At 42.3% G+C, this 24,242-nt stretch overlaps 1 protein-coding gene across 2 annotated transcripts in view; it reads right to left on the reverse strand.

Moving 5' to 3' along the window:
* The window catches only part of LOC142151177 (venom factor-like), a 141,384-nt gene that overhangs the window by 57,178 nt on the left and 59,964 nt on the right, over positions 1-24,242 (reverse strand). For both annotated transcript variants that reach the window (XM_075206542.1, XM_075206543.1), the window contains exons 18-21: positions 20,013-20,124; positions 17,501-17,589; positions 16,079-16,218; positions 14,247-14,459 (exon numbers count right to left, since the gene is read on the reverse strand). In XM_075206542.1, coding sequence (XP_075062643.1) covers positions 14,247-14,459; positions 16,079-16,218; positions 17,501-17,589; positions 20,013-20,124 — 554 coding nt within the window. The remainder of the gene's footprint in view (positions 1-14,246; positions 14,460-16,078; positions 16,219-17,500; positions 17,590-20,012; positions 20,125-24,242) is intronic.

A 24,242-nucleotide genomic window follows, 5' to 3' on the forward strand; every position in this document is an offset into this window, starting at 1 on the left:
GGGACTTTGCGTAAATGAGTGTGTGTAGGTAAAGCATCAGAAAACTGAGGATTTCGTCCATGGTGAGTATTTTTTTTTAATAAAAATCTATGGTGTACATGAGGGTGTTTACTGTATTTCTTGGGGTTTTATTATTAGCGCTGGTTCAATTAAAATATGGGGAACCCTATGCAAAAATGTACAGATTTTAACACACACTCAATAGCCTGCCAGCACTAGGGTTAAGACTAAATAGAGTGGGGAGCAAACGCTTTTGGTTTAAAAAATTAAAAAAATTACATGCTACTTTTCACAATTTTGAGAGCTGACTGAGGTCAGGCACAACCCCCCCCCCCCCCCCCAAAAAAAAAAAAAGATTAAAAAAAATAAATAATGTTTAAACATACATAGGTCTGCACCGCTAATGGTTTTTTTTAAAGGGGGAACTTTGAAAACATTATTAATTAAAACACTGTTATTTTTTATAAAAAAATCAGTACTTTTCAGTGTTCGTGTTATTTTAATGAACTTTTACACCTATTTTTGCAGTTTAATTTCTATTTTTCTTAACTTAAAATTTTTTTTTTTACTTTGAGCAGACCAAGGAGGTGCGAGATGAAACAGCAGATTTGCCTGTTTCACCCACAGCGTTAAAAAACAATTGAATAGCTTTTTCCGCTGAGGGTTCGCATCCAGCCTATACTTTAAAATTGACAAACGGTTGGCGCGCGATAACACTGTTTCGGTAAAAATAAAAAAAAGATTAGAATTGCGGGAGAAGTTTCCGCGCTCGAAAATAAGGAAAAATAGCAAAAAAATGACTTAACGCGCTCGAACTTCGAAACTCGCTAACAATTGAATACCCCCCTGAGGGTCTGAGTCAGCAGTGACTAAATGGACCAAAGCACTGATTAAATGAGCCAATTTACTTAAGACACAAGAACAGGAAGCAGAGACCTCCAATGACATATCATAAAAGAACCCTCATATTTTATTATAAGGATAATCCTGGGGGCTTATTTGTTAATCCCTATAATATTTAGTGATTTACTTTCTGTTTGACCATTACAACAACCTTTGCCAACATATTGTCTGGACCATTTTAACAGTGATTCTATAAAATTCCAACCTCTCAGTCGAACAATCTAATGGAGCAAAAATAGTTTATGTCAAAGTGATCTTTACAATTTAGCTGCCCTAAGAATATACAGGTATATACACAAGATTAGGCTCTATGTGCCTCCCTTCAGTTCAATGTCATTTACTTATCAGAGGAAAAAATTCTAATGCACCATACACAGAAAATATCAGTATTGTCAGGTAAATCTACTAATATGTGATGAAATATTGTACTACAATGTGTTATAAATGCTGCGCCTGTCACCAAAACTGTGACACACACGTCACAATATTACACTTTGGTATATCCTTTCAGTTACACGAAATATAGACTACTATCCTAGCACTAAACCTGTTTATAATAGGTAGTGGAGCTCATCTACACAAATCCACTTTGGTGGTGACACCTTCCTCTTTTTATATAGATGCACCTAGATTTATGCTAACATGTGTAGGTGTGCAGAGCAAGATTGAAGCAGCATTTGCAGAGCAGTACCATCTGAGAGGTAGAGTTGGGCGGAGTGAGGGCTTTCCTTGCTAAGTAAGGTGCAGTTGTATTAGTGAACTAAGCTTTATTGAGCAGTGTAAACATAAGAGTTAATAGTGTGATAATTATTGAAAGTAGATGCAGGGCTGGTGAATACAGTGCATCTTGTTGTGCACAGGGGCAATGTCAACTTCTGTTCTACACAAGCAGTTTTTTTGAACATTGTTCTTGAAATTGGAAACCTTCAGAAATAACACCAGCAATCTCACAACACCTGAAGGTTATACTCTCCTAGTATGAGAAACTGTTTTATTCTCTTTCTTCCCTGGGTTGTTAAAAATGAAAATGAGTAGTTATCCGTTAGTACTGGAGATTTAATATGTTGATTTGAGGCCAAAGGGACACAGAGGGTCATTGCTAGACTTTGCTTTGCATATTTGACTCTACAGCATACTTACCTACTTTCGCAAAGCTCTTTCCGGGAGAGGGGCGTGACTGGAGGGCGGAAGGGGGCGGGACGCGGCCAAATGCGTCATTTTGGCTCCTCCCCCATGACGTAAAGGCCATTTTGTCGCAGGGGCGGGGCCAAAATTCAACGTGAATCGCGTCATTCAGTGGTGGCAGTAGCAGGATGCAGGAGATTTGCCAGCTCTCCCAGGAGTCCGCGAGACCGACCCGAATTTTGGGAGTCTCCTAGACATTCCGGGAGAGTTGGCAAGTATGCTGTCTGCAGCAGTGGTTGGAGTCGGCTGGTATATGGTAGTATGCCATAACGCCACTTCTCCTACGGTCTTCATTGTAGAACTATAAACTTCCATTCACTTACATTTTCCATACTACCACTTCTAAAATTGCATATCACGACTTCTAATTTTCCACTTCAACCACTACTCTACAGCACATTCGAGGTGAACGTACTTAGACCACAACAGGGTCACAATTCTATATTGAACTGCCCGACAATGTTGTGTGCTGTAGGGATCTACATAAGTGTTCTTGTATGATGTGTAAGAGGATGGGCTAGCTGCAAAAATACACACAGATTATCTTTATCAGGTGTTTCCCTAGATGTCTAATGAAGTTGCTATTGCTTGGGAATCATTGCCTTTAAAAATCATGTTTAGGTTACGACCCAGACAAAATACGTACCAAAGACCATGTTTATATTTAATGTAGTTCTGGCCAAAATGAGTAGACTGTGGCCTGAGTTTGTCAGCTTAACATATTGAACTAACATTCCCTGTTTTTAATAAAGAGTAAAGCTTGAATAGTCTGCAACACAAACTACAGCTTGAAGTAGCTATAATAACAATAAATATGTTTTGGTAACATTGCTAATGTTAGTTTGTAACATGTGGTCGTAGTTCTTTTACACTCCATTGTTAATGCAATTTCTTTCAATTTCATGAAATAATTGTGTTAGAGCACTATACTACATATTGTTTATATATAAAATATATATATATATATATATATATATATATATATATATATATATATATATATATATATATTAGGGATGAGCGCGCTCGGATTTCTGAAATCCGAGCCCACCCGAACGTTGCGGATCCGAGTCGGATCCGAGACAGATCCGGGTATTGGCGCCAAATTCAAAAGTGAAACTGAGGCTCTGACTCATAATCCCGTTGTCGGATCTCGCGATACTCGGATCCTATAAATTCCCCGCTAGTCGCCGCCATCTTCACTCGGGCATTGATCAGGGTAGAGGGAGGGTGTGTTAGGTGGTCCTCTGTGCTGTTTAGTTCTGTGCTGTTTAGTTCTGTGCTGTTTAGTTCTGTGCTGTTTAGTTCTGTGCTGTTTAGTTCTGTGCTGTTTAGTGCTGTGCTGTTTAGTGCTGTGCTGTGCTGTGCTGTGCTGTGCTGTGCTGTGCTGTGTTCTGCAGTATCAGTCCAGTGGTGCTGTGTGCTGTGATCTGTCCTTCTGAGGTCAGTGGTGCTGCTGGGTCCTGTGCTGTGTCCTGTTCAGTCCAGTGGTGCTGTGTCCTGTGCTCTGTGCTTCTAAGGGCATAGTTATTTCCCCAATATTCCCCTGTGTTTAAAAAAATAAAAAAAAGTTTTTTTTATAAAATACCAAAAACTACTTTAATATTTTTTAATTACCACAAAATTTTCACAACCAATCCTGCAGTATAAGCCCATTGGTACTGCAATATTACCAAGTTCACACATTCAGCAGTAAAAGTCCAGTGGTACTGCAATATTACAAAGTTTACACATTCTGCAGTATCAGTCCAGTGGTGCTGTGTCCTGTGCTCTGTCCTGCTGAGTTCCGTAGTGCTGCTGGGTCCTGTGCCGTGTCCTGTTCAGTCCAGTGGTGCTGTGTCCTGTGCTCTGTGCTTCTAAGGGCATAGTTATTTCCCCATTATTCCCAAGTTTGTAAAAAATAAAAAAAAAGTAAAAAAAAATAAAAAATTAAAAAAAAAAAAAATATATAATAATTATAACCAAATTTGCAAAACCAATCCAGCATTATAAGTCCATTGGTACTGCAATATTACCAAGTTCACACATTCAGCAGTAAAAGTCCAGTGGTACTGCAATATTACAAAGTTTACACATTCTGCAGTATCAGTCCAGTGGTGCTGTGTCCTGTGCTCTGTCCTGCTGAGTTCCGTAGTGCTGCTGGGTCCTGTGCCGTGTCCTGTTCAGTCCAGTGGTGCTGTGTCCTGTGCTCTGTGCTTCTAAGGGCATAGTTATTTCCCCATTATTCCCAAGTTTGTAAAAAATAAAAAAAAAGTAAAAAAAAATAAAAAATTAAAAAAAAAAAAAAAAATATAATAATTATAACCAAATTTGCAAAACCAATCCAGCATTATAAGTCCATTGGTACTGCAATATTACCAAGTTCACACATTCTGCAGTATCTTGTGCTACATATAATGGAGACCAAAAATTTGGAGGATAAAGTAGGGAAAGATCAAGACCCACTTCCTCCTAATGCTGAAGCTGCTGCCACTAGTCATGACATAGACGATGAAATGCCATCAACGTCGTCTTCCAAGCCCGATGCCCAATCTCGTAGTACCGGGCATGTAAAATCCAAAAAGCCCAAGTTAAGAAAAAGTAGCAAAAAGAGAAACTTAAAATCATCTGAGGAGAAACGTAAAGTTGCCAATATGCCATTTACGACACGGAGTGGCAAGGAACGGCTTAGGCCCTGGCCCGTGTTCATGACTAGTGGTTCAGCTTCACCCACGGATCTTAGCCCTCCTCCTCCTCCCCCCCCTACAAAAAATTGAAGAGAGTTATGCTGTCAGCAACAAAACAGCAAACAACTCTGCCTTCTAAAGAGAAATTATCACAAATCCCCAAGGCGAGTCCAAGGGTGTTGGTGGTTGTCAAGCCTGACCTTCCCATCACTGTACGGGAAGAGGTGGCTCGGGAGGAGGCTATTGATGATGTAGCTGGCGCTGTGGAGGAACTTGATGATGAGGATGGTGATGTGGTTATTGTAAATGAGGCACCAGGGGGGGAAACAGCTGATGTCCATGGGATGAAAAAGCCCATCGTCATGCCTGGTCAGAAGACCAAAAAATGCACCTCTTCGGTCTGGAGTTATTTTTATCCAAATCCAGACAACCAATGTATGGCAATATGTAGCTTATGTAAAGCTCAAATAAGCAGGGGTAAGGATCTTGCCCACCTAGGAACATCCTCCCTTATACGTCACCTGAATAACCTTCATAGTTCAGTGGTTAGTTCAGGAACTGGGGCTAGGACCCTCATCGGTACAGGGACACCTAAATCCCGTGGTCCAGTTGGATACACACCAGCAACACCCTCCTCGTCAACTTCCTCCACAATCTCCATCAGATTCAGTCCTGCAGCCCAAGTCACCAGCCAGACTGAGTCCTCCTCAATACGGGATTCATCCGAGGAATCCTGCAGCGGTACGCCTACTACTGCCACTGCTGCTGTTGCTGCTGTTAGTCGGTCATCTTCCCAGAGGGGAAGTCGTAAGACCGCTAAGTCTTTCACCAAACAATTGACCGTCCAACAGTCGTTTGCCATGACCACCAAATACGATAGTAGTCACCCTATTGCAAAGCGTATAACTGCGGCTGTAACTGCAATGTTGGTGTTAGACGTGCGCCCGGTGTCCGCCATCAGTGGAGTGGGATTTAGAGGGTTGATGGAGGTATTGTGTCCCCGGTACCAAATCCCCTCGAGATTCCACTTCACTAGGCAGGCGATACCAAAAATGTACAGAGAAGTACGATCAAGTGTCCTCAGTGCTCTTAAAAATGCGGTTGTACCCACTGTCCACTTAACCACGGACATGTGGACAAGTGGTTCTGGGCAAACGAAGGACTATATGACTGTGACAGCCCACTGGGTAGATGCATCCCCTTCCGCAGCAACAGCAACAGCTGCATCAATAGCAGCATCTACAAAATGGCTGCTCATGCAAAGGCAGGCAACATTGTGCATTACAGGCTTTAATAAGAGGCACAACGCTGCCAACATATTAGAGAAAATGAGGGAAATTATCTCCCAGTGGCTTACCCCACTTAGACTCTCATGGGGATTTGTGGTGTCAGACAATGCCAGTAACATTGTGCGGGCATTAAATATGGGCAATTTCCAGCACGTCCCATGTTTTGCCCACACCATTAATTTGGTGGTGCAGCATTACCTCAAGAGTGACAGGGGTGTGCAGGAGATGCTTGCGGTGGCCCGCAAAATTGCTGGACACTTTCGGCATTCAGCCAGTGCCTACCGCAGACTAGAGGCACATCAAAAAAGCTTGAACCTGCCCTGCCATCACCTCAAACAAGAGGTTGTGACGCGCTGGAACTCCACCCTCTATATGCTGCAGAGGATGGAGGAGCAGCAAAAGGCCATTCAGGCCTACACAGCCACCTACGACATAGGCAAAGGAGTGGGGATGCGCCTGAGTCAAGCGCAGTGGAGACTGATTTCCGTGTTGTGCAAGGTTCTGCAGCCATTTGAACTTGCCACACGAGAAGTCAGTTCCGACACTGCCAGCTTGAGTCAGGTCATTCCCCTGATCAGGCTGTTGCAGAAGCAGCTGGAGAAAGTGAGGGAGGAGCTGGTAAGCCATTGCGATTACAGCAAGCATGTAGCTCTTGTGGATGTAGCCCTTCGTACGCTTTGCCAGGATCCGAGGGTGGTCACTCTTTTAAAGTCAGAGGAATACATTCTGGCCACCGTGCTCGATCCTCGGTTTAAAGCGTATGTTGTGTCTCTGTTTCCGGCGGACACAAATCTACAGCGGTGCAAAGACCTGCTGGTCAGGAGATTGTCCTCTGAAGAGGACCGTGACATGCCAACAGCTCCACCCTCATTTTCTTCCACATCTATGGCTGCGAGGAAAAAGCTCAGTTTTCCCAAAAGAGGCACTGGCGGGGATGCTGATAACATCTGGTCCGGACTGAAGGACCTGCCAACCATTGCAGACATGTCTACTCTCGCTGCATTGGATGCTGTCACAATAGAAAAAATTGTGGATGATTACTTTGCTGACACCATCCAAGTAGACATGTCAGACAGTCCATATTGTTACTGGCAGGAAAAAAAGGCAGTTTGGAAGCCCCTGTACAAACTGGCTCTATTTTACCTGAGTTGTCCCCCCTCCAGTGTGTACTCGGAAAGAGTTTTTAGTGCAGCGGGGAACCTGGTCAGTGAGCGGCGAAGGAGGTTGCTTCCTCACAACGTTGAAAAAATGATGTTTATAAAAATGAATAATCAATTCCTCAATGAAGTACAGCACTGCCCTCCAGATACTACAGAGGGACCTGTGGTTGTGGAGTCCAGCGGGGACGAATTGATAATGTGTGATGAGGAGGAAGTACACACTGTAGGGGGAGAGGAATCAGAGGTTGAGGATGAGGACGACATCTTGCCTCAGTAGAGCCTGTTTAGTCTGTACAGGGAGAGATGAATAGCTTTTTTGGTGTGGGGGCCCAAACAAACCAATCATTTCAGTCAAAGTTGTTTGGTAGGCCCTGTCGCTGAAATGATTGGTTTGTTAAAGTGTGCATGTCCTATTTCAACAGCAGACCTCTCAACTGCAGCTCATCCCTCCTCTGCGGGGATAATGTCTCCTGTGCTCTGACACGTCACTCTGTGTACTCTCAGCCTCAGGATCTGACACTACAGCTACCATGCCTCTTGTAGCAGCCCTCACTCCAGGGCCTCTTCCATGTGCAGTGTCCCCCTCTCTCTTGGGTTCACTATAGTGGCATGGAGTTCTCCCCCTCATCCAGGGCACACATTCCTTGCCCTGGCTCTGTCACCACGCTCAGACTTCCAGGCAATGCTGGGGGAGCCTGGGAGCTTCCACCCCAGGTCCCCAGCTACAACTCTCCTCTCCTGTGTCTTCTCTCTCTTTCTGACACTTTAAAGATCGTGCCTTTAAATGAAAAAGTCAGTCTTGATTGCACGACTATGTGCAAGTGCAACAGGGACATTTTTTGGGGTTTACAAAGTCAAACAGTAACACTACGACCCTGTCTGTCTGGGGTCTGTCAATGACGAATTGTCTGGAGCATGTTTTGAGGAGGTATTGTGGCCCCGGTATCAAATTGGGTACCGGGGCCACCCCACTATGCAGTCCAGATACTTGTTTGGTGGAATTCCGACACGTGGAGGGTTTTTTAATTATATTGTGGCCTCGGTACCAAATTGTGTACCGGGGCCACCACACTACGCAGTCAAGATACTTGTTTGGTGGAATTCAGACCAGTTGAGGGTTTTATTATTATATTGTGTGGACCACTCTATCTATACCACACTACAACTCTATACCACTCTATTTCCTACTTTAATTCTATTTAATTCTATTTCCTACTTTAATTCTATTACTAATTAATTAACATAAAGAGGAACAAAAAAAACCAATTTTACCAAAAGTATAATATGACTTAGACTTACAAACACTACACTTGAAAGATCGTGCCTTTAAATGAAAAAGTAAGTCTTCATTGCACGACTATGTGCAACAGGGACAGTTTTTTTCTTTACAAAGTCAACTAATAACACTTGGACCCTGTCTGTCTTTAACATACTTAATGGGATCTCAATGACGAATTGTCTGTAGCATGTTTGGAGGAGGTATTGTGGCCCCGGTATCAAGTTGGGTACCGGGGCCACCCCACTACGCAGTCCAGATACTTGTTTGGTGGAATTCTGACACGTGGAGGGTGTATTTATTTTATTGTGGCCCCGGTATCAAGTTGGGTACCGGGGCCACCCCACTACGCAGTCCAGATACTTGTTTGGTGGAATTCTGACACGTGGAGGGTGTATTTATTTTATTGTGGCCCCGGTACCAAATTGTGTACCGGGGCCACCACACTACGCAGTCAAGATAGATAGATGCGTATCATAGATAAAGTACATTCAGTGGTGTGGGGCAAATTGAAAAATATTCAAAATGCACTGACATTATCAAAAACAAGAGGTTGTCACACGCTAAAACTCCAACATGTATATGATGGAGAGGATGGAGGAGCAGCCGTATGTGTAGTGTAATGCAGACCTGTTGAAGGTTTTTTATATATTTTATTGTGGTGCCCAGTGCCCACTCCTCTACGCAGTCCAGGTACATTTATTGGTGCGAATCAAACAAGTTGATGGTTTTCTTATTATATATATTGTGGTGACCCACTCCTCTACGCAGTCCAGGTACATTTATTGGTGCGATTCATAAAAGTTCAGGGTTTTTAAGATATTGTGGTGACCCACTCCTCTACGCAGTCCAGGTACATTTATTGGTGCGAATCAAACAAGTTGATGGTTTTCTTATTATATATATTGTGGTGACCCACTCCTCTACGCAGTCCAGGTACATTTATTGGTGCGATTCATAAAAGTTCAGGGTTTTTAATATATTGTGGTGACCCACTCCTCTACGCAGTCCAGGTACAATTATTGGTGCGAATCATAAAAGTTCAGGGTTTTTAATATATATTGTGGTGACCCACTCCTCTACGCAGTCCAGGTACATTTATTGGTGCGAATCATAAAAGTTCAGGGTTTTTAATATATATTGTGGTGACCCACTCCTCTACGCAGTCCAGAAAGATACCTTGTTGCAACGTTTTGGACTAATAACTATATTGTGAGGTGTTCAGAATACACTGTAAATTAGTGGAAATGCTTGTTATTGAATGTTATTGAGGTTAATAATAGCCTAGGAGTGAAAATAAGCCCAAAAACTTGATTTTTAAACTTTTTATGTTTTTTTCAAAAAAAATCCGAATCCAATACCTTAAATCCGAACCGAGACCTTTCGTCAAGTGTTTTGCGAGACAAATCCGAACCTCAAAAATAACGAAAATCCGGATCCAAAACACAAAACACGAGACCTCAAAAGTCGCCGGTGCACATCCCTAATATATATATATATATATAAAATATGGGCCTGAGTCATTAAGTAGCATGTCTGCTGATTTTGTGCGTATTGTCCACACATTCATTCTGCGCATGCCCAGAATCAGACTATTTGCAAAGGAATGCAGCTGTGGAGTGCAAAGGAGACTTACTATATCCTATGATTTCAGGGAGGGAATGGTGTGGGGGTGGGGCAGATGCACGTAGGCAATGTATAGTAAGGGGCTTTCCTGTGCAGCAACGTCCAAGTCAACCTCCAACGCGTGCAATAGTGCGCTGGTTTCCTGTCGTATCTCTTGCTCCAGCTAAAGGACTAGTTTAAGTCCTGAAAACTAGTGATCAGCGGCTTTGTATGCATTCTAAAACATGTGTTTGTAATCAGGAGCAAGTGTAAAAATGATTTTTTTATGTACAGAAGACATTAATAACATCCTAATAAATGTTTTTAATGAGAAAAAATAAAGTAAAGTAAAGTAAATTTGACTACTAGTCCCAATGCTTGCCAAAATATTTTTCTTTCTCTCTTTTCATGGCATTATCTTTAGGACTATATCATCCCTTACCCATCCTGCAGCACACACCTCTGTCCACATTGCCCCTTCATTACTTCACTCACCTCTAGTGAACACTCATGAACTCTTTTGCTATTTAAATTCAATAACTTTAACAGCCTCACCCTGCTGCCAGAAACTAAAAGGACACACATCTTACAATCAGCTTTCCTACCTTTCTTCCTCCCTGCTTCTATTAGCTGCTGATATATCACCTAATCCAGGTCCCCCTCACTTCTCCCACACACATATATCTGAACACTACAGAAATCTGGCAAACCTCAAACACATCACCTGTCTCCCCTCTCTTCCACGCACGCTCTGTTTGTAACAAACTTACCTCCGTACATGATCTCTTCCTCTCATACAACCTCAACCTTCTAGCAATAACAGAAACATGGCTCACGCATTCAGACACTGCCTCACCTGCAGCCCTTTCACATGGTGATCTCCATTTCACCCACACCCCCAGACCAGGAGGCAGACAAGGAGGGGGGGTTGGACTACTTCTCTCCCCACAGTGCACATTCACAGTTCTACCAAGTATCCCTTCACTCACATTCACATCTTTTGAAGTACATGCTGTTAGGATTTTTAACCCATTCTCTATGTGTGTTGCTGTCATCTATCGCCCCCCTGGTCCACACCAACAATTTCTTGAACACTTCTCTGCATGGCTCCCTCACTTCTTATCTACTGATATCCCCACCATCATCATGGGTGATTTCAACATCCCTATTTCTAATCCACGTTCCAATGCTGCTTCCAAACTACTCTCTCTAACCTCCTCACTTGACCTCTCCCAGTGGATTGAATCTGCTACTCATCAGGATGGCCACTGTCTTGATCTTGTTTTCTCTAGACTATGCTCAGTTTCTAATTTCCTTAATAGTCCTTTCCCCCTCTCGGATCATCACCTTATTAGCTACGCACTTACCCCCAGTTCTTTACCCTCCCTAGTGTCAAACTCTTCCAATCCTCCTCGTACCCGCAGGAATATCAACGCTATTGATTTTCAACAGTTTTCCACCTCTCTCCAACACCTTCTCTCCCCAATTTCTACATTCTCCTCCCCTGATCGGGCAGTACCCCATTTTCATCAAACCCTAGCAACTGCTCTGGATCAAGTGGCTCCAGCAACACTACATACTTTGCGTAGAATTCGTTGCCAACCATGGCACACTACAGTAACACAAACTCTACAAAAACGTTCTCGTAAAGCAGAACGTCACTGGCGTAAATCTTGTGCCTCTAATGATTTCATCACATATACTGATATCTACCACTCCTACAGAAATGCTCTGGACACTGCTAAACAAGCATACTACCGATCTCTCGTCTATGCTCAGGCTTCTAACCCCAAACGCCTCTTTAACACATTTAACTCTCTTCTGAATCCTCCCGCCCCAAATCCTCCAACTAACATCAGTGCACAGGATCTTGTTTCCTATTTCAAGGAGATCAAATAGATAAGATCAGGCTTGAAATGGTATCTCCCTTGACAAGCAATCTGCTCAATTCCTTTGTAGCACCCTCTGACACTCTCTCTTCATTTGATCCCACAAATGAAGAGGAAGTTTCTACTCTCTTCTCATCTTCCTACTCTACCTCCTGTCCTCTTGATCCCATTCCCTCACAAATGGGTATGTCCCTGTCTCCTGTGCTCATTCCCCCTCTAACTAAAATCTGTAATCTATCTCTTTCTACTGGTATTTTTCCATCTATATTCAAGCATGCAGTGATTACTCCGATTTTAAAAAACAGAATTCTGACCCTAACTCTCTCATAAATTACCGCCCCATCTCCCAGCTCCCATGTCCCTCCAAGCTTCTCGAGAGAATTGCCTACACACACCTCACACACTTTCTTACAGCAAACAACTTATTGGATCCTCTTCAGTCAGGCTTTCGCTCTCAACACTCCACAGAGACTGCGCTGACCAAAGTTGTCAATGATTTGATCACAGCAAAAAATAATAACCAATACTCTCTTCTAATTCTCCTGGATCTCTCTGCTGCATTTGACACTGTTGACCACTCTCTCCTCATACAAACGCTGCAATCCCTAGGTCTTGAAGGCACTGTCCTATCCTGGTTCTTATCCTATCTATCTAATCGCTCTTTCAGTGTTAATTTCTCTGGATCCACCTCTGCTCCGCTTCCTTTATCAGTTGGAGTTCCACAAGGCTCAGTCCTAGGTCCTCTGCTATTCTCTATCTACACCACTTCACTTGGAAAACTAATAAGCTCCTTTGGATTTCAGTATCATCTCTATGCGGATGATACACAAATTTATCTATCCTCTCCTGATCTTTCACCATCTGTGTTGTCTCGCGTTACTGACTGTCTTTCTGCCATTTCATCTTGGATGTCTTCTCGCCAACTCAAACTCAATCTTTCAAAAACTGAATTAATAATATTCCCACCCAAGAACAGAAGCTTCCTGCCTGACATTTCTATTTCTGTCAATAACATGACCATAAATCCCACCCCACAAGCTCGTTGCCTAGGTGTAATCCTTGATTCACAACTGTCGTTTATTCCCCACATCAACTCTATATCTAAATCATGTTACATACACCTAAAGAACATTTCCAGAATACGCACATATCTGACACAAGACACCGCAAAAACATTAATTCATGCACTCCTTATCTCCCGCATCGACTATTGCAATTCCCTCCTTACTGGTCTTCCCAAAGTCAGACTTGAACCCCTACAATCTATTTTGCATGCTGCGGCTAGACTGATTTTCCTTACAAACCGTTATTCCTCTGCTGAGCCACTCTGTCAGTCTCTACATTGGCTGCCTGTATTTCAACGAATCCAATATAAAATTCTTCTACTAACATACAAGGCCATCAACAAAATTGCACCGACATACATTTCCTCACTTGTCTCGAAATATCTCCCTACTCGACACCTCCGTTCTGCACAAGATCTACATCTCTCCTCCGCTCCCATCACATCCTCCCATTCTCGGTTACAGGATTTTTTCCGGGGTGCACCTACTTTGTGGAATTCCCTCCCTCGCACAGTAAGACTTTCCTCTAGTCTTAAAACCTTCAAGCGTTCACTGAAAACCCACCTCTTCAGACAAGGTTATGATATTCCTCAACCATCATCCTAATTTCCCTAGATTACCCTATTACCATCCTCTACACTGCTAATGCAAGACAACAACCTTCTGACCAACATTGCAACACACACAGCCCACTCAGTACTTTTACCTTTGCAGTCTGGCTGGTCCATTGTGCAATATGATGTAGCACATGCCCTTGTGTTTCTAACTCCCATTGTCCTATAGATTGTATGCTTTCGAGCAGGGTTCTCTTACCTCTCTGTCTGTATGTATTACCCAGTATTGTCTTATTAATGTTTGTTCCCAATTGTAAAGCGCTACGGAATTTGCTGGCGCTATATAAATAAATGTTGATGTTGATGAAGTAAATAAGTAAATAAAGTAAAATATTTTTTTTATTTCCTTGTTTTAAAATGAATGCCTATATTATTGACAGGTGGCATAAATTGTCTGTTGTAGGAGAGCAGAATAGACCTTCACCCATAATCATCACCATGCGTATCTTCAGATCTGTTCCTTCCTGACTTCGGGACAGCTGATTTACACGCATTTTAAAACAAACACACATTGCGCTCAGTATGCAGTCCTTAATGACTCGGGCCCTAAATATATATTTATTTTTTTTCAACCATGTCATTATCAGTTACTCACCACAACCTTCAGTGGCTTCCTGATACCATCTCCTGCAAACTCTCCATAGATTGAGGCTTTTGCCTCAACATCAAGCTCTCCCACAAAGAGCGGCACAACGATAAACGGAACCGCAAAGGTGGAGTGTGGCTTTACTTTCACCTCTTGGGTGTACTTCTTTGAAGGTGTGGAAAGGCTGCAGAACTTTTCACTGTAAGAAAGGGACACTCGTACCTGGAACCCAAAAATACAAGCAAAATGAGATTGTAGTACTATCAGTAGACATAATGTAGCACCTTTAAGAACATTATTGAAAGCTGGACACAACATTTCTCAAGCACAGATTGCTTGCTTAATTGAGTCACAAGGAGGCAATGTTGAAACGTAATGTAGGGTCTGCAGCAAGCATTTCAGTGTCAGTCTGAACACTCAACCACTGATCCACTCCTTGCACTGATCTGTAAGTAGAGCACTCTGAAAACTAATGAAATAAGACCTTCATCTAATAGGATTTACATCCTGCTTTAAGAAGCTGTTGTTCTGTGCATCCATGGTATATTGGATTTTTCTTAATGTACAGTAACACTGAGGGAAAAAAAGATGATTTCTATGAGATGTAATGCCCTCTAGATATGTTTCTAAACTCTGTGCTGCCACTTAGTCTGTTCCCTTCTCAAGATTGTTGCCACAAAATGATCTATAAGACTGCTTGGTTGACATACAGGAATTATCGAAGATCTGAAGATCAAAGAAACAGCTATTGAAAAGAGAACTTGGAAAAGTTGACTGAGTAATACCATGATGTGGATGATCAGAGCAAAGTCTGAGAAAGCCCATGGAAGTAGTTGCATCTCACAAAATGGCAACCAAGCAACAATTATTTCATGCTGGAGGCTAAATAGTGAGGTATAATGTACTGCAGTCTGTCAGTGTGAGTAGTTATGCTTCAGCATCACAAACACTACAACAAGAGGCTTTATGATAAGAGCAGGGTACCTGGTACCAAAAATAAAGGATAAGCCGGACTGGAACTATATCTCGCCCCTCAGTTTCTTAAATTTATTCATGAGGTAATAATAAAAGTGTAGTGTGCCATTGGGAGATTTAAGTAAGGATTGACTACAGATTATGATTTTGCTGGCTGTCAGTGGATAAGTAATCTTTGGGAGTGGCAAGCACCTGGATGTGTGCGGGTGATTTATGGCAAAGCACATGGGTGTGGGGTGCAAGATGGCAGTATTTGTAGATGATCAGAAGGTTACACTAGCCAAGGAGAGATGTTTGGCTGTGTGGCATAGTTCCTTGTAAAGTATGGAGTATGAACACCATTGCAAAGCGTTTTGCAGAGCAGTTCACAAACAAGACTTCATTTTGTGGAGACAGATTACTGATATGAGATAAGGGGATGGGATTGTCTTTAAAATAAATCATTGTTTATTTTTGTTTAGTTTTATCATCCCTGAGCTAGCTTGGGTCTCATCCTATATTGTTTATAGGTTGTATTTGTTGTTTTTAGTTGCACTTTAGTGTACACATGAATTTAAAGGTGCATGTTACTCAATTTAAACTAAATCTTCAAAAGTATGTGCCACAAATAAAACAGTATGGGGTATAGTAACAGTACTAATTTTATTGTGCCTTTATTGACTTGTAAGCACATAGGCACAGAATGGGGCCTGGCTGTTTTATAATGTGAATAAATATAAATATCCATCAGTAATGATTTTAAGCACAAGATGATACCTCTGAATGGGTGCACAAATATGGTTTATCAAATCATTGTTATTTAATGTAGTCCTCTGCTGCACAGTATTTCAATTGGTGTATAGGAATAAGTCCTTGTTTTTATTTACCCTTGATTCTACTGAAGCATAGTTGTGGATAATTGCCCGGATTTCAACCTGCTCGTTCCGTACCACAGAATAGGGCAGTCTTAGGTCAATGAAGAAATTCTTAAAGGCTATGATCTCACATGGTGGAGCCACACAGATACCTGTACATAAGAAAAAGGGCAAACCAAATGAAAGCAAAATAAGAATATATTAGTAAAACACTTGTAAATTAGACAAATTGTTTAGCAAGTGTAGCTCCGGCATCCGAGATCGACCGCGTATACGCAACTGATCAGGTCCCAGCTGTCACAGAACTACAACTCCCAGCATGCCTGGGGAGGAGAGATGACAATCAGAGTCATGCAGAGGAGGTGCAGAGTGGGAAAGTGAGCAAAGGATTTCAGAATGAAGAAAGGCAGAGCTTAGGGGAGGAGAGAGAAGCATATGTGACCCAGGCAGAGGAGACAGAGAGAGAGAGAGAGAGAGGCAAGACTCATTAGAACTGAAGAGCAGAGTTGGAGATAGAGGCACCAGAGAGTGAGAGAAAGAGATTGGAGGGTGAAGTGAGGAGAGGAGAAGAAGAGAACATTTGGAGAGCAATGTAGACAGCTGCCAGACTCCATACCCGAGAGAAGCCATGCTACCATTGGATGCTGGAAACTAAAGGGATAAGTAGCAACCGATTGTTATATTACTTAGTTACATGGACTGAGCCTTGTTTTACTGTTAGTTACACAGGGAACTGGTGGGGAAACCTAAAGATTTATTTGTAAAAATCCAGAGATAGATAGATAGATAGATAGACAGACAGACAGACAGACAGACAGAGAGACAGAGAGACAGAGAAACAAAGAGACAGACAGACAGACAGATAGATAGATAGATAGATAGATAGATAGATAGATAGATAGATAGATAGATAGATAGATAGATGATAGACAGACAGACAGATAGACAAACAGATAGATAGATAGATAGATAGATACTTTGGGACTGAGATATTAATGAGTAAAGAGTGTGTAAAACGAAGAGTGATAAATGTAAGACAATTTGAGAGTTTTGAAATGTAATGATTGTAACTTAGCTTTGCTTTGGTTCATCCATTATGTAGTGAGCCCTATATTAAATGATAACTCTTCAAATGCTGCATCTTTTCCAGTGGGACGACCCCAGGGCTGGCTCTCCAGGTCCCATAGTAGGCTGCCTTGTCTTTTCCTTTAAAATCTTCCTAAGAGGCTGCTGAGTGAAGTCTCACTCTCCCCAGGCTAAAATTTGCCAGCCAGCCAATGACCCTGTTCCTTATTATCGAATGGGTCATATGATTTCCCAGCATTCAAAGTGGTTCAATCTAGAGTTTCATGCCAGATGACATGGGAATATTTATAAAATATCACTATTCACTTACCTCTAACTGCAGAGTTTACCTCTTTTTATGTTTCTTACCTTTATTTTCAGACAAACTCACGGCCAACACCTCCCATGTTGTGATTGAATCTTTCAGGAACATATTTGTCATGACATGCGTGGAAATGCTGAGGAAAGATAGACATGTTAATGAAATGTTGAATAAATACCCCCTAATATATCACACTGTTACTGAATTCAGTTAATACATATTGGTGAGTCATAGGAGAAGCAGCAAAGACCTTCTGGCACTGGAGACTGTGATTGGGTGAGAGATTCAAACTGCAACATCAGTAATTGTGTGCTGAGCACTGCATTTGATTGAAGAGGAGCTGTGGCCATACAACCAATACACACCTCTTACACTATTGGTTTAAATGTTAATGAAGCGTGAGGTCCTCAAGCAACGATGAGTGCTCTGTATGTATGTTTTCTTTTTGAATACAGAAAATTCCTCAGAAAAGTTTGCGTTTTCATTGGTTAATTAATTTTTTCAGCAAAGCTTCAGTATTTTCATGTAGTCTCACTCTTCATTATATTGCCAAACAGTCTGTTATCACCGATTGACCGATAATAGTTACTATTAAATGTACTGTTCTCTTTATTTCTCGAGTCAGAAACAAGCTATTGTAGGGACTGTTTACATGATGTATTCACCATTGTGTGAACTTGGTTTCACTTCAGTGCTATGCCCATTGAAGACACACATGGAGACTGAACAGAGGACTATACTAATGCACATGATTCCCATACAGGCATATTAGGCGGATAGACCACTAACCATAATAAGACCATTATGGTCCTTTATGGTCTATGGCAGTGCTTTTTTGTAAGAAAAAAGATGCCAGAACTCACATCATGTAAACAATCACTGCACGCACACCCACACACATCAGTTGTGTAACGAAACATAACGGTCGCTGTCCGCAGTAAGCACTCAGATCGTGACCACACGACCAATCACAAGCTGAATGTTATGGCTACCAGTGCGGAATAAATTTGTAGAACTTAGCAGAAGAGGTCTTCACCTATAGCACCGCCTTTCATGTAGAGACTGGTTATGCTCACAGGTACTTGGATGCCCCCAGGACTTACACTCAGTGTAGTACAAGTTTATGTTCACACAGCAGCGCCTAGGTACAGGAGGTAGCACACGGAGTAGGGACAGGCCAGAGATCTGTGGACCGGACAGAGCCCAGGTGGAGACATCAGGTACAACAGTTTCAGGATCACCAGCAATGGTTCAGAGTTCGGATACAGGCAAAAGATCAGGATCACAGGCAATGCTTCAGAGTCCGGGTACAGGCAAAAAGTCAGGGTCACAGGCAATGGTTCGGAGTTCGGGTACAGGCAAAAGGTCAGGGTCACAGGCAATGGTTCAGGGTCCAGAGACAGGCAGAGGTCATACACAGATAAATCAATCAAAGGTTCAACACTAAACTAGCACAGGAGCAGGCAGCAGTACTGAGACAGGACGCTATAATGAGCATTGAGACAACCGGGATGAAGAAACCGGAAGTGGCGCCCCATTCATCATAGCGACGCCTGCTACGCCACCAGCAGAGCCGAGAGAGTCAAGGTGGTGCCCACGGCCGCCCAGAACTGCTGACACTGAGCAGCGCCACTAGCTGACCAGTGCCATCACAACCAGCGCAGATGAAGTACGCATGCATCGGACTCGACACACAAGCATCCCGCATGCACCGTTTTAATGATTTTTACCGCTGACCTGCTACACTCGACAGGGTGATTCAAGTCCACATGGACCAAACATTAAATCTTCAAAAGCTACTTTTAAAACTTGGAAAATCCGTTGAAAATAGGTGCTGGAACTGAGTTTCGGTGAGTTCTATGACAAAAAAAGCACTGGTCTATGGTATATTTTTATGTACAGGTAAGATGTCAGTAAATTTTAACATGAGGATCAACAATGCATATGCTTGCTACTAATTGGCTAGTGGTTATTTACTAATAAGGTACAAATTTGGACTAAAATCATAGCAGCCAACACTTTCCTTTTAATTTTCTTTAAACTAGACTAATACAAGCTAATGTATGATTGGTTACAAAGTAATCATCATACAAGGCTAATATGCCCATGTAAACAGACTCCTTGAGAATAGGTGAAGAAATATCACCAGGTGAGGACCTGTGCTGTACAAGTTCCTGTAGAGACATTATAATCTGTATGTACGTGGGCTCCGAATAAATAAAATCATTTCTATCTTCTATTTAATGTGATTGGTCCCTTAGTAATTAGGGGCCTGATTCATTAGTGATCTTATCTTGTGCAAAAGTTAAGATGCTTATTTTTAAGAAGAAATGGGGAGATAAGAGTGAAGTTACGATGTATTTTCATCTTAACTTAAGAAATTCTTCACTTACGCAGTGGATTTTGCTTCTTATCTCACTTCTCTGAGCATTCACAGAGTGGATTTGCTTAAGATAAGCAAAAAATGGCAGATAAGATCACTAATGAATCAGGCCCTAGATTATTAAACTGGTACTGGAGATAAGCATAGACAGTAAAGGAAAGAGGTAAACAACTTACTTATTAGCATCAGGTGCTTCTTTCATTTTCACTATATTCCACAGCCAGCTCTCTGGGAATTTGCTCCTGACCTCAATTTCAGAATCTGGAAGGTAATTCTCATCGCTGTCACCTGACAAAGAGGGATAGTTTACAAGTCTGAGGCATAAGGTATATGGGTATGTGGGTATATGGTATCCATCACATGACCTATCAGTGTTATCAAGACTTCAAACAACTCCATGTCCTCTAAGTATGTAATATTAGTCTTATCTATTTGTTATATTAGTACTATAGTTAACAACTTGACAAGTATTGTATAAGGTTCATGTGCTATTCTGGTGGTCCTGGGACAGTCCACCTTTTTCTACATTAAGGGTCTGATTCATTTTCGGAAGCAATCTGCACGCAACATGCGTTTAAAAAACATTAAAGAAGTGCAAGCGAAACCTCAGCGTACTTCCGTCTGTATTCAAATCCAAGCAGATCTCAAGATACATTTCAATTTAAATCTGGGTGTAAGTATGTTAACAGTAGAGATGGGCGGGTCCGGTTCTCCGACCGAGAACCGAACCCACCCGAACTTTGGGTATCCGAGTACCGAGCTGAGCAGCTCGGTACTCTCCCGCCCATTCCGAATCCAAATCGAGGCTGAACGTCATTGTGACGCCGTCGGATCTCGGGGCTCGGTTCTCGCGATACTTCAACTTTATAAATACACGCCTCCACAGCAATCCATCGCCATTTGACAGAGGGAGAGAGCAGGGTGTAGTCATAGGCTAATTAGAGCAGGGACAGAGAATACAATATTGTTCTTGCAATTGCTCTAACCAAAATCGCTAGTGCAGAGAGGAGGATAGAGGTTTATTATTTTTTCTTCATATTTGGCACTCCCCAGTGCTTTTGGGGTGTCCCCCATAATTGTGCATAAATATTTCTGGCTGTCAAAAGTCATATCTGTCAGCAGTATCTACTAAATAATTTTTAGCACTCCTCAGTGCTTTTGGGGTGTCCTCCCTAATTGTGCATTAATATTTCTGGCTGTCAAAAGTCATATCTGTCAGCAGTATCTACCAAATAATTTTTAGCACTCCTCAGTGCTTTTGGGGTGTCCTCCCTAATTGTGCATTAATATTTCTGGCTGTCAAAAGTCATATCTGTCAGCAGTATCTACTAAATAATTTTTAGCACTCCTCAGTGCTTTTGGGGTGTCCTCCCTAATTGTGCATTAATATTTCTGGCTGTCAAAAGTCATATCTGTCAGCAGTATCTACTAAATAATTTTTAGCACTCCTCAGTGCTTTTGGGGTGTCCTCCCTAATTGTGCATTAATATTTCTGGCTGTCAAAAGTCATATCTGTCAGCAGTATCTACTAAATAATTTTTAGCACTCCTCAGTGCTTTTGGGGTGTCCTCCCTAATTGTGCATTAATATTTCTGGCTGTCAAAAGTCATATCTGTCAGCAGTATCTACTAAATAATTTTTAGCACTCCTCAGTGCTTTTGGGGTGTCCTCCCTAATTGTGCATTAATATTTCTGGCTGTCAAAAGTCATATCTGTCAGCAGTATCTACCAAATAATTTTTAGCACTCCTCAGTGCTTTTGGGGTGTCCTCCTTAATTGTGCATTAATATTTCTGGCTGTCAAAAGTCATTTCTGTCAGCAGTATCTACTAAATAATTTTTAGCACACCTCAGTGCTTTTGGGGTGTCCTCCCTATTTGTGCATTAATATTTCTGGCTGTCAAAAGTCATATCTGTCAGCAGTATCTACTAAATAATTTTTAGCACTCCTCAGTGCTTTTGGGGTGTCCTCCCTAATTGTGCATTAATATTTCTGGCTGTCAAAAGTCATAACTGTCAGCAGTATCTACTAAATAATTTTTAGCACTCCCCAGTGGTTTGCGCTCAGAATGGATTCAAAGCAGTCCACATATGATCTGAATGAGCAACCAGGTTCTGTCACCAGTCCTGATGTTAGTGTTCCCAGTACGTCATCTGGCCAAGGCGATGTCAAACAACAGAGTGTTTTCAAATTAGTGCAAAAAACAAAAAACAAAAAAAAATTTACTGTATTGAAGCGAAAAAGAAGTGTAACTGAGCAAAAGTTAAGTGACGATAAAAAAAAAATTGCAAGCATGCCATTCTACACACGCAGTGGCAAAGAGAGAATGAGGCTTTCACCTTTGGCTATTAGTGTCAGATCCCAAAAAGTTACCCAGCCTACAATTGGTGCACAACTACTGTTACGCGTCAAAGCCGAGCTGCAAGATAACAGTGAGGCATTCCAGGAGAATATTTGCTCTGATTCACAAATGACAACAATCCCTGTGGAGAGTCCATCCAACAGTGGGATGTCTAATCGTGAGCATTCTGCTGATGTGTGCCTTAATAGCCCGAGTGTAGCCGGTGATACCCAAATTGAGGATGCCACTTTGGAATTAGAAGAGGATGAGGGGGAGATTTCTGTAGGTGACGAGGGCGCTAATGAGGATGTTGATGAGGATGAGGTTGTTTGTGTAAGTCCTGCACCAGTGGCAGCAGTTCTGGCACGTGACAAGAAAAAGGCCATTGTCATGCCTGGGCATAAAACAAAAAAATCCACTTCTTATGTGTGGAATTATTTCTACCCAAATCCAGACAACAATTGTATAGCCATTTGTAGTGTATGTGAAGCCACAGTCAGTCGAGGGAGGGACCTTAACCATCTTGGAACCTCGTCTATGTTACGCCATTTAACAAGAGTTCATGGCAAAGTGTTGGGAAAAGCTGAAAGTTCTTCCCAAAAGAATACAAGCACTCCCTCATCAGCTAAGACCCTCCGCTCACCGACATACCGACGGCTACAAAATACACCCACCACACCATCCTCATCAATATCCTCAGTAGCGCTCGGAGTTAGCCCGGCATCCCACTTAAGGCTGGATGACTCCGGCACTATTATTGATTCCTCTGAAGAAAGCGTTAGTCCTGCTGCTGCTGTTGCTGCTGCTGGGGGTGAATCGTCATCCCAGAGGCAGGTTAATAAAATGAGCAGTCCTACATTTCAACAATTAACTGTGAAACAATCATTTGCGAGGGGAAGCAAATATGACAGCAGTCACCCAGTCGCCAAGCGAATCACAGACGCCATAGCTGCAATGTTAGTGTTAGATCTGCGTCCAATCTCCACAATAAACGCAGCTGGTTTTTCACAGTTAATTGAGGTTTTGTGTCCGCGTTACAGAATTCCATCACGACACCATTTCTCCTGTAAAGCTATTCCACAACTATACCAAAAAGTGTGTAAAAATGTAGAGATTGCGCTGAAAAATGCCATTCTGCCCACTGTTCACTTAACCACAGATATGTGGACAAGTGGAAGTGGCCAAACCAAAGACTATATGACTGTGACAGCCCACTGGGTTGGTCATTCACCTTCACCAGCAGGAACAGCAGCAGCATGTACACCACTACGTAACATTTGTCACAGGCAGGCCACTCTTTGTATCACCGGCTTCACTAACAGGCATACGGATGACAATTTGTTACGCAAACTGAGAGATGTGATTGATGCATGGCTTATACCACTCGGACTCTCCCCAGGGTATGTCATTTCAGATAACGCCAACAATATAGTGCGAGCATTACAGCTGGGTGATTTCCAACATATTCCCTGTTTTGCTCACACCATCAACTTGGTGGTGCAGAGCTTCCTACAAAATAACCGTGAGGTGCAGGAGATGCTTTCGGTGGCCCGTAAAATTTCAGGCCATTTCAGGCATTCAGCCACAGCATGTAGGAGATTACAGCAGCTCCAAGAGCAGTTTAACTTGCCCTGCCACCAACTTAAGCAAGAGGTGGTAACTCGGTGGAATTCCACCCTGTACATGCTTCAGAGGATGGAGGAACAGCGCAAAGCCATCCAAGCATATTGTCATGACATTGGGAAAGGAGGGGGGATGTATTTCACTCTTGCACAGTGGGGAATCCTTTCAGTGCTGTGCAAGGTGCTGAAACCATTTGAAGTTGTGACATGTGAGGTCAGTGCAGACTCTGCTAGTTTGAGCCAAGTCATTCCTTTAATTAGACTATTGGAAAAGCAGCTTGAGAAAATGAAGGAGGAGCTGAAAGCAAGCAATTCAGCAAAGTATGTTGGCCTTGTCGATCAAGTACTTAATTCGCTTCACAATGATCCTTGAGTTATTAAGATCTTGAACTCGGATCAGTACGTTTTGGCCACTGTGCTTGATCCAAGGTTTAAAACCTACA

This window comes from Mixophyes fleayi, chromosome 4 (assembly GCF_038048845.1).
Source record: "Mixophyes fleayi isolate aMixFle1 chromosome 4, aMixFle1.hap1, whole genome shotgun sequence".
NCBI lineage: Eukaryota > Metazoa > Chordata > Amphibia > Anura > Limnodynastidae > Mixophyes > Mixophyes fleayi.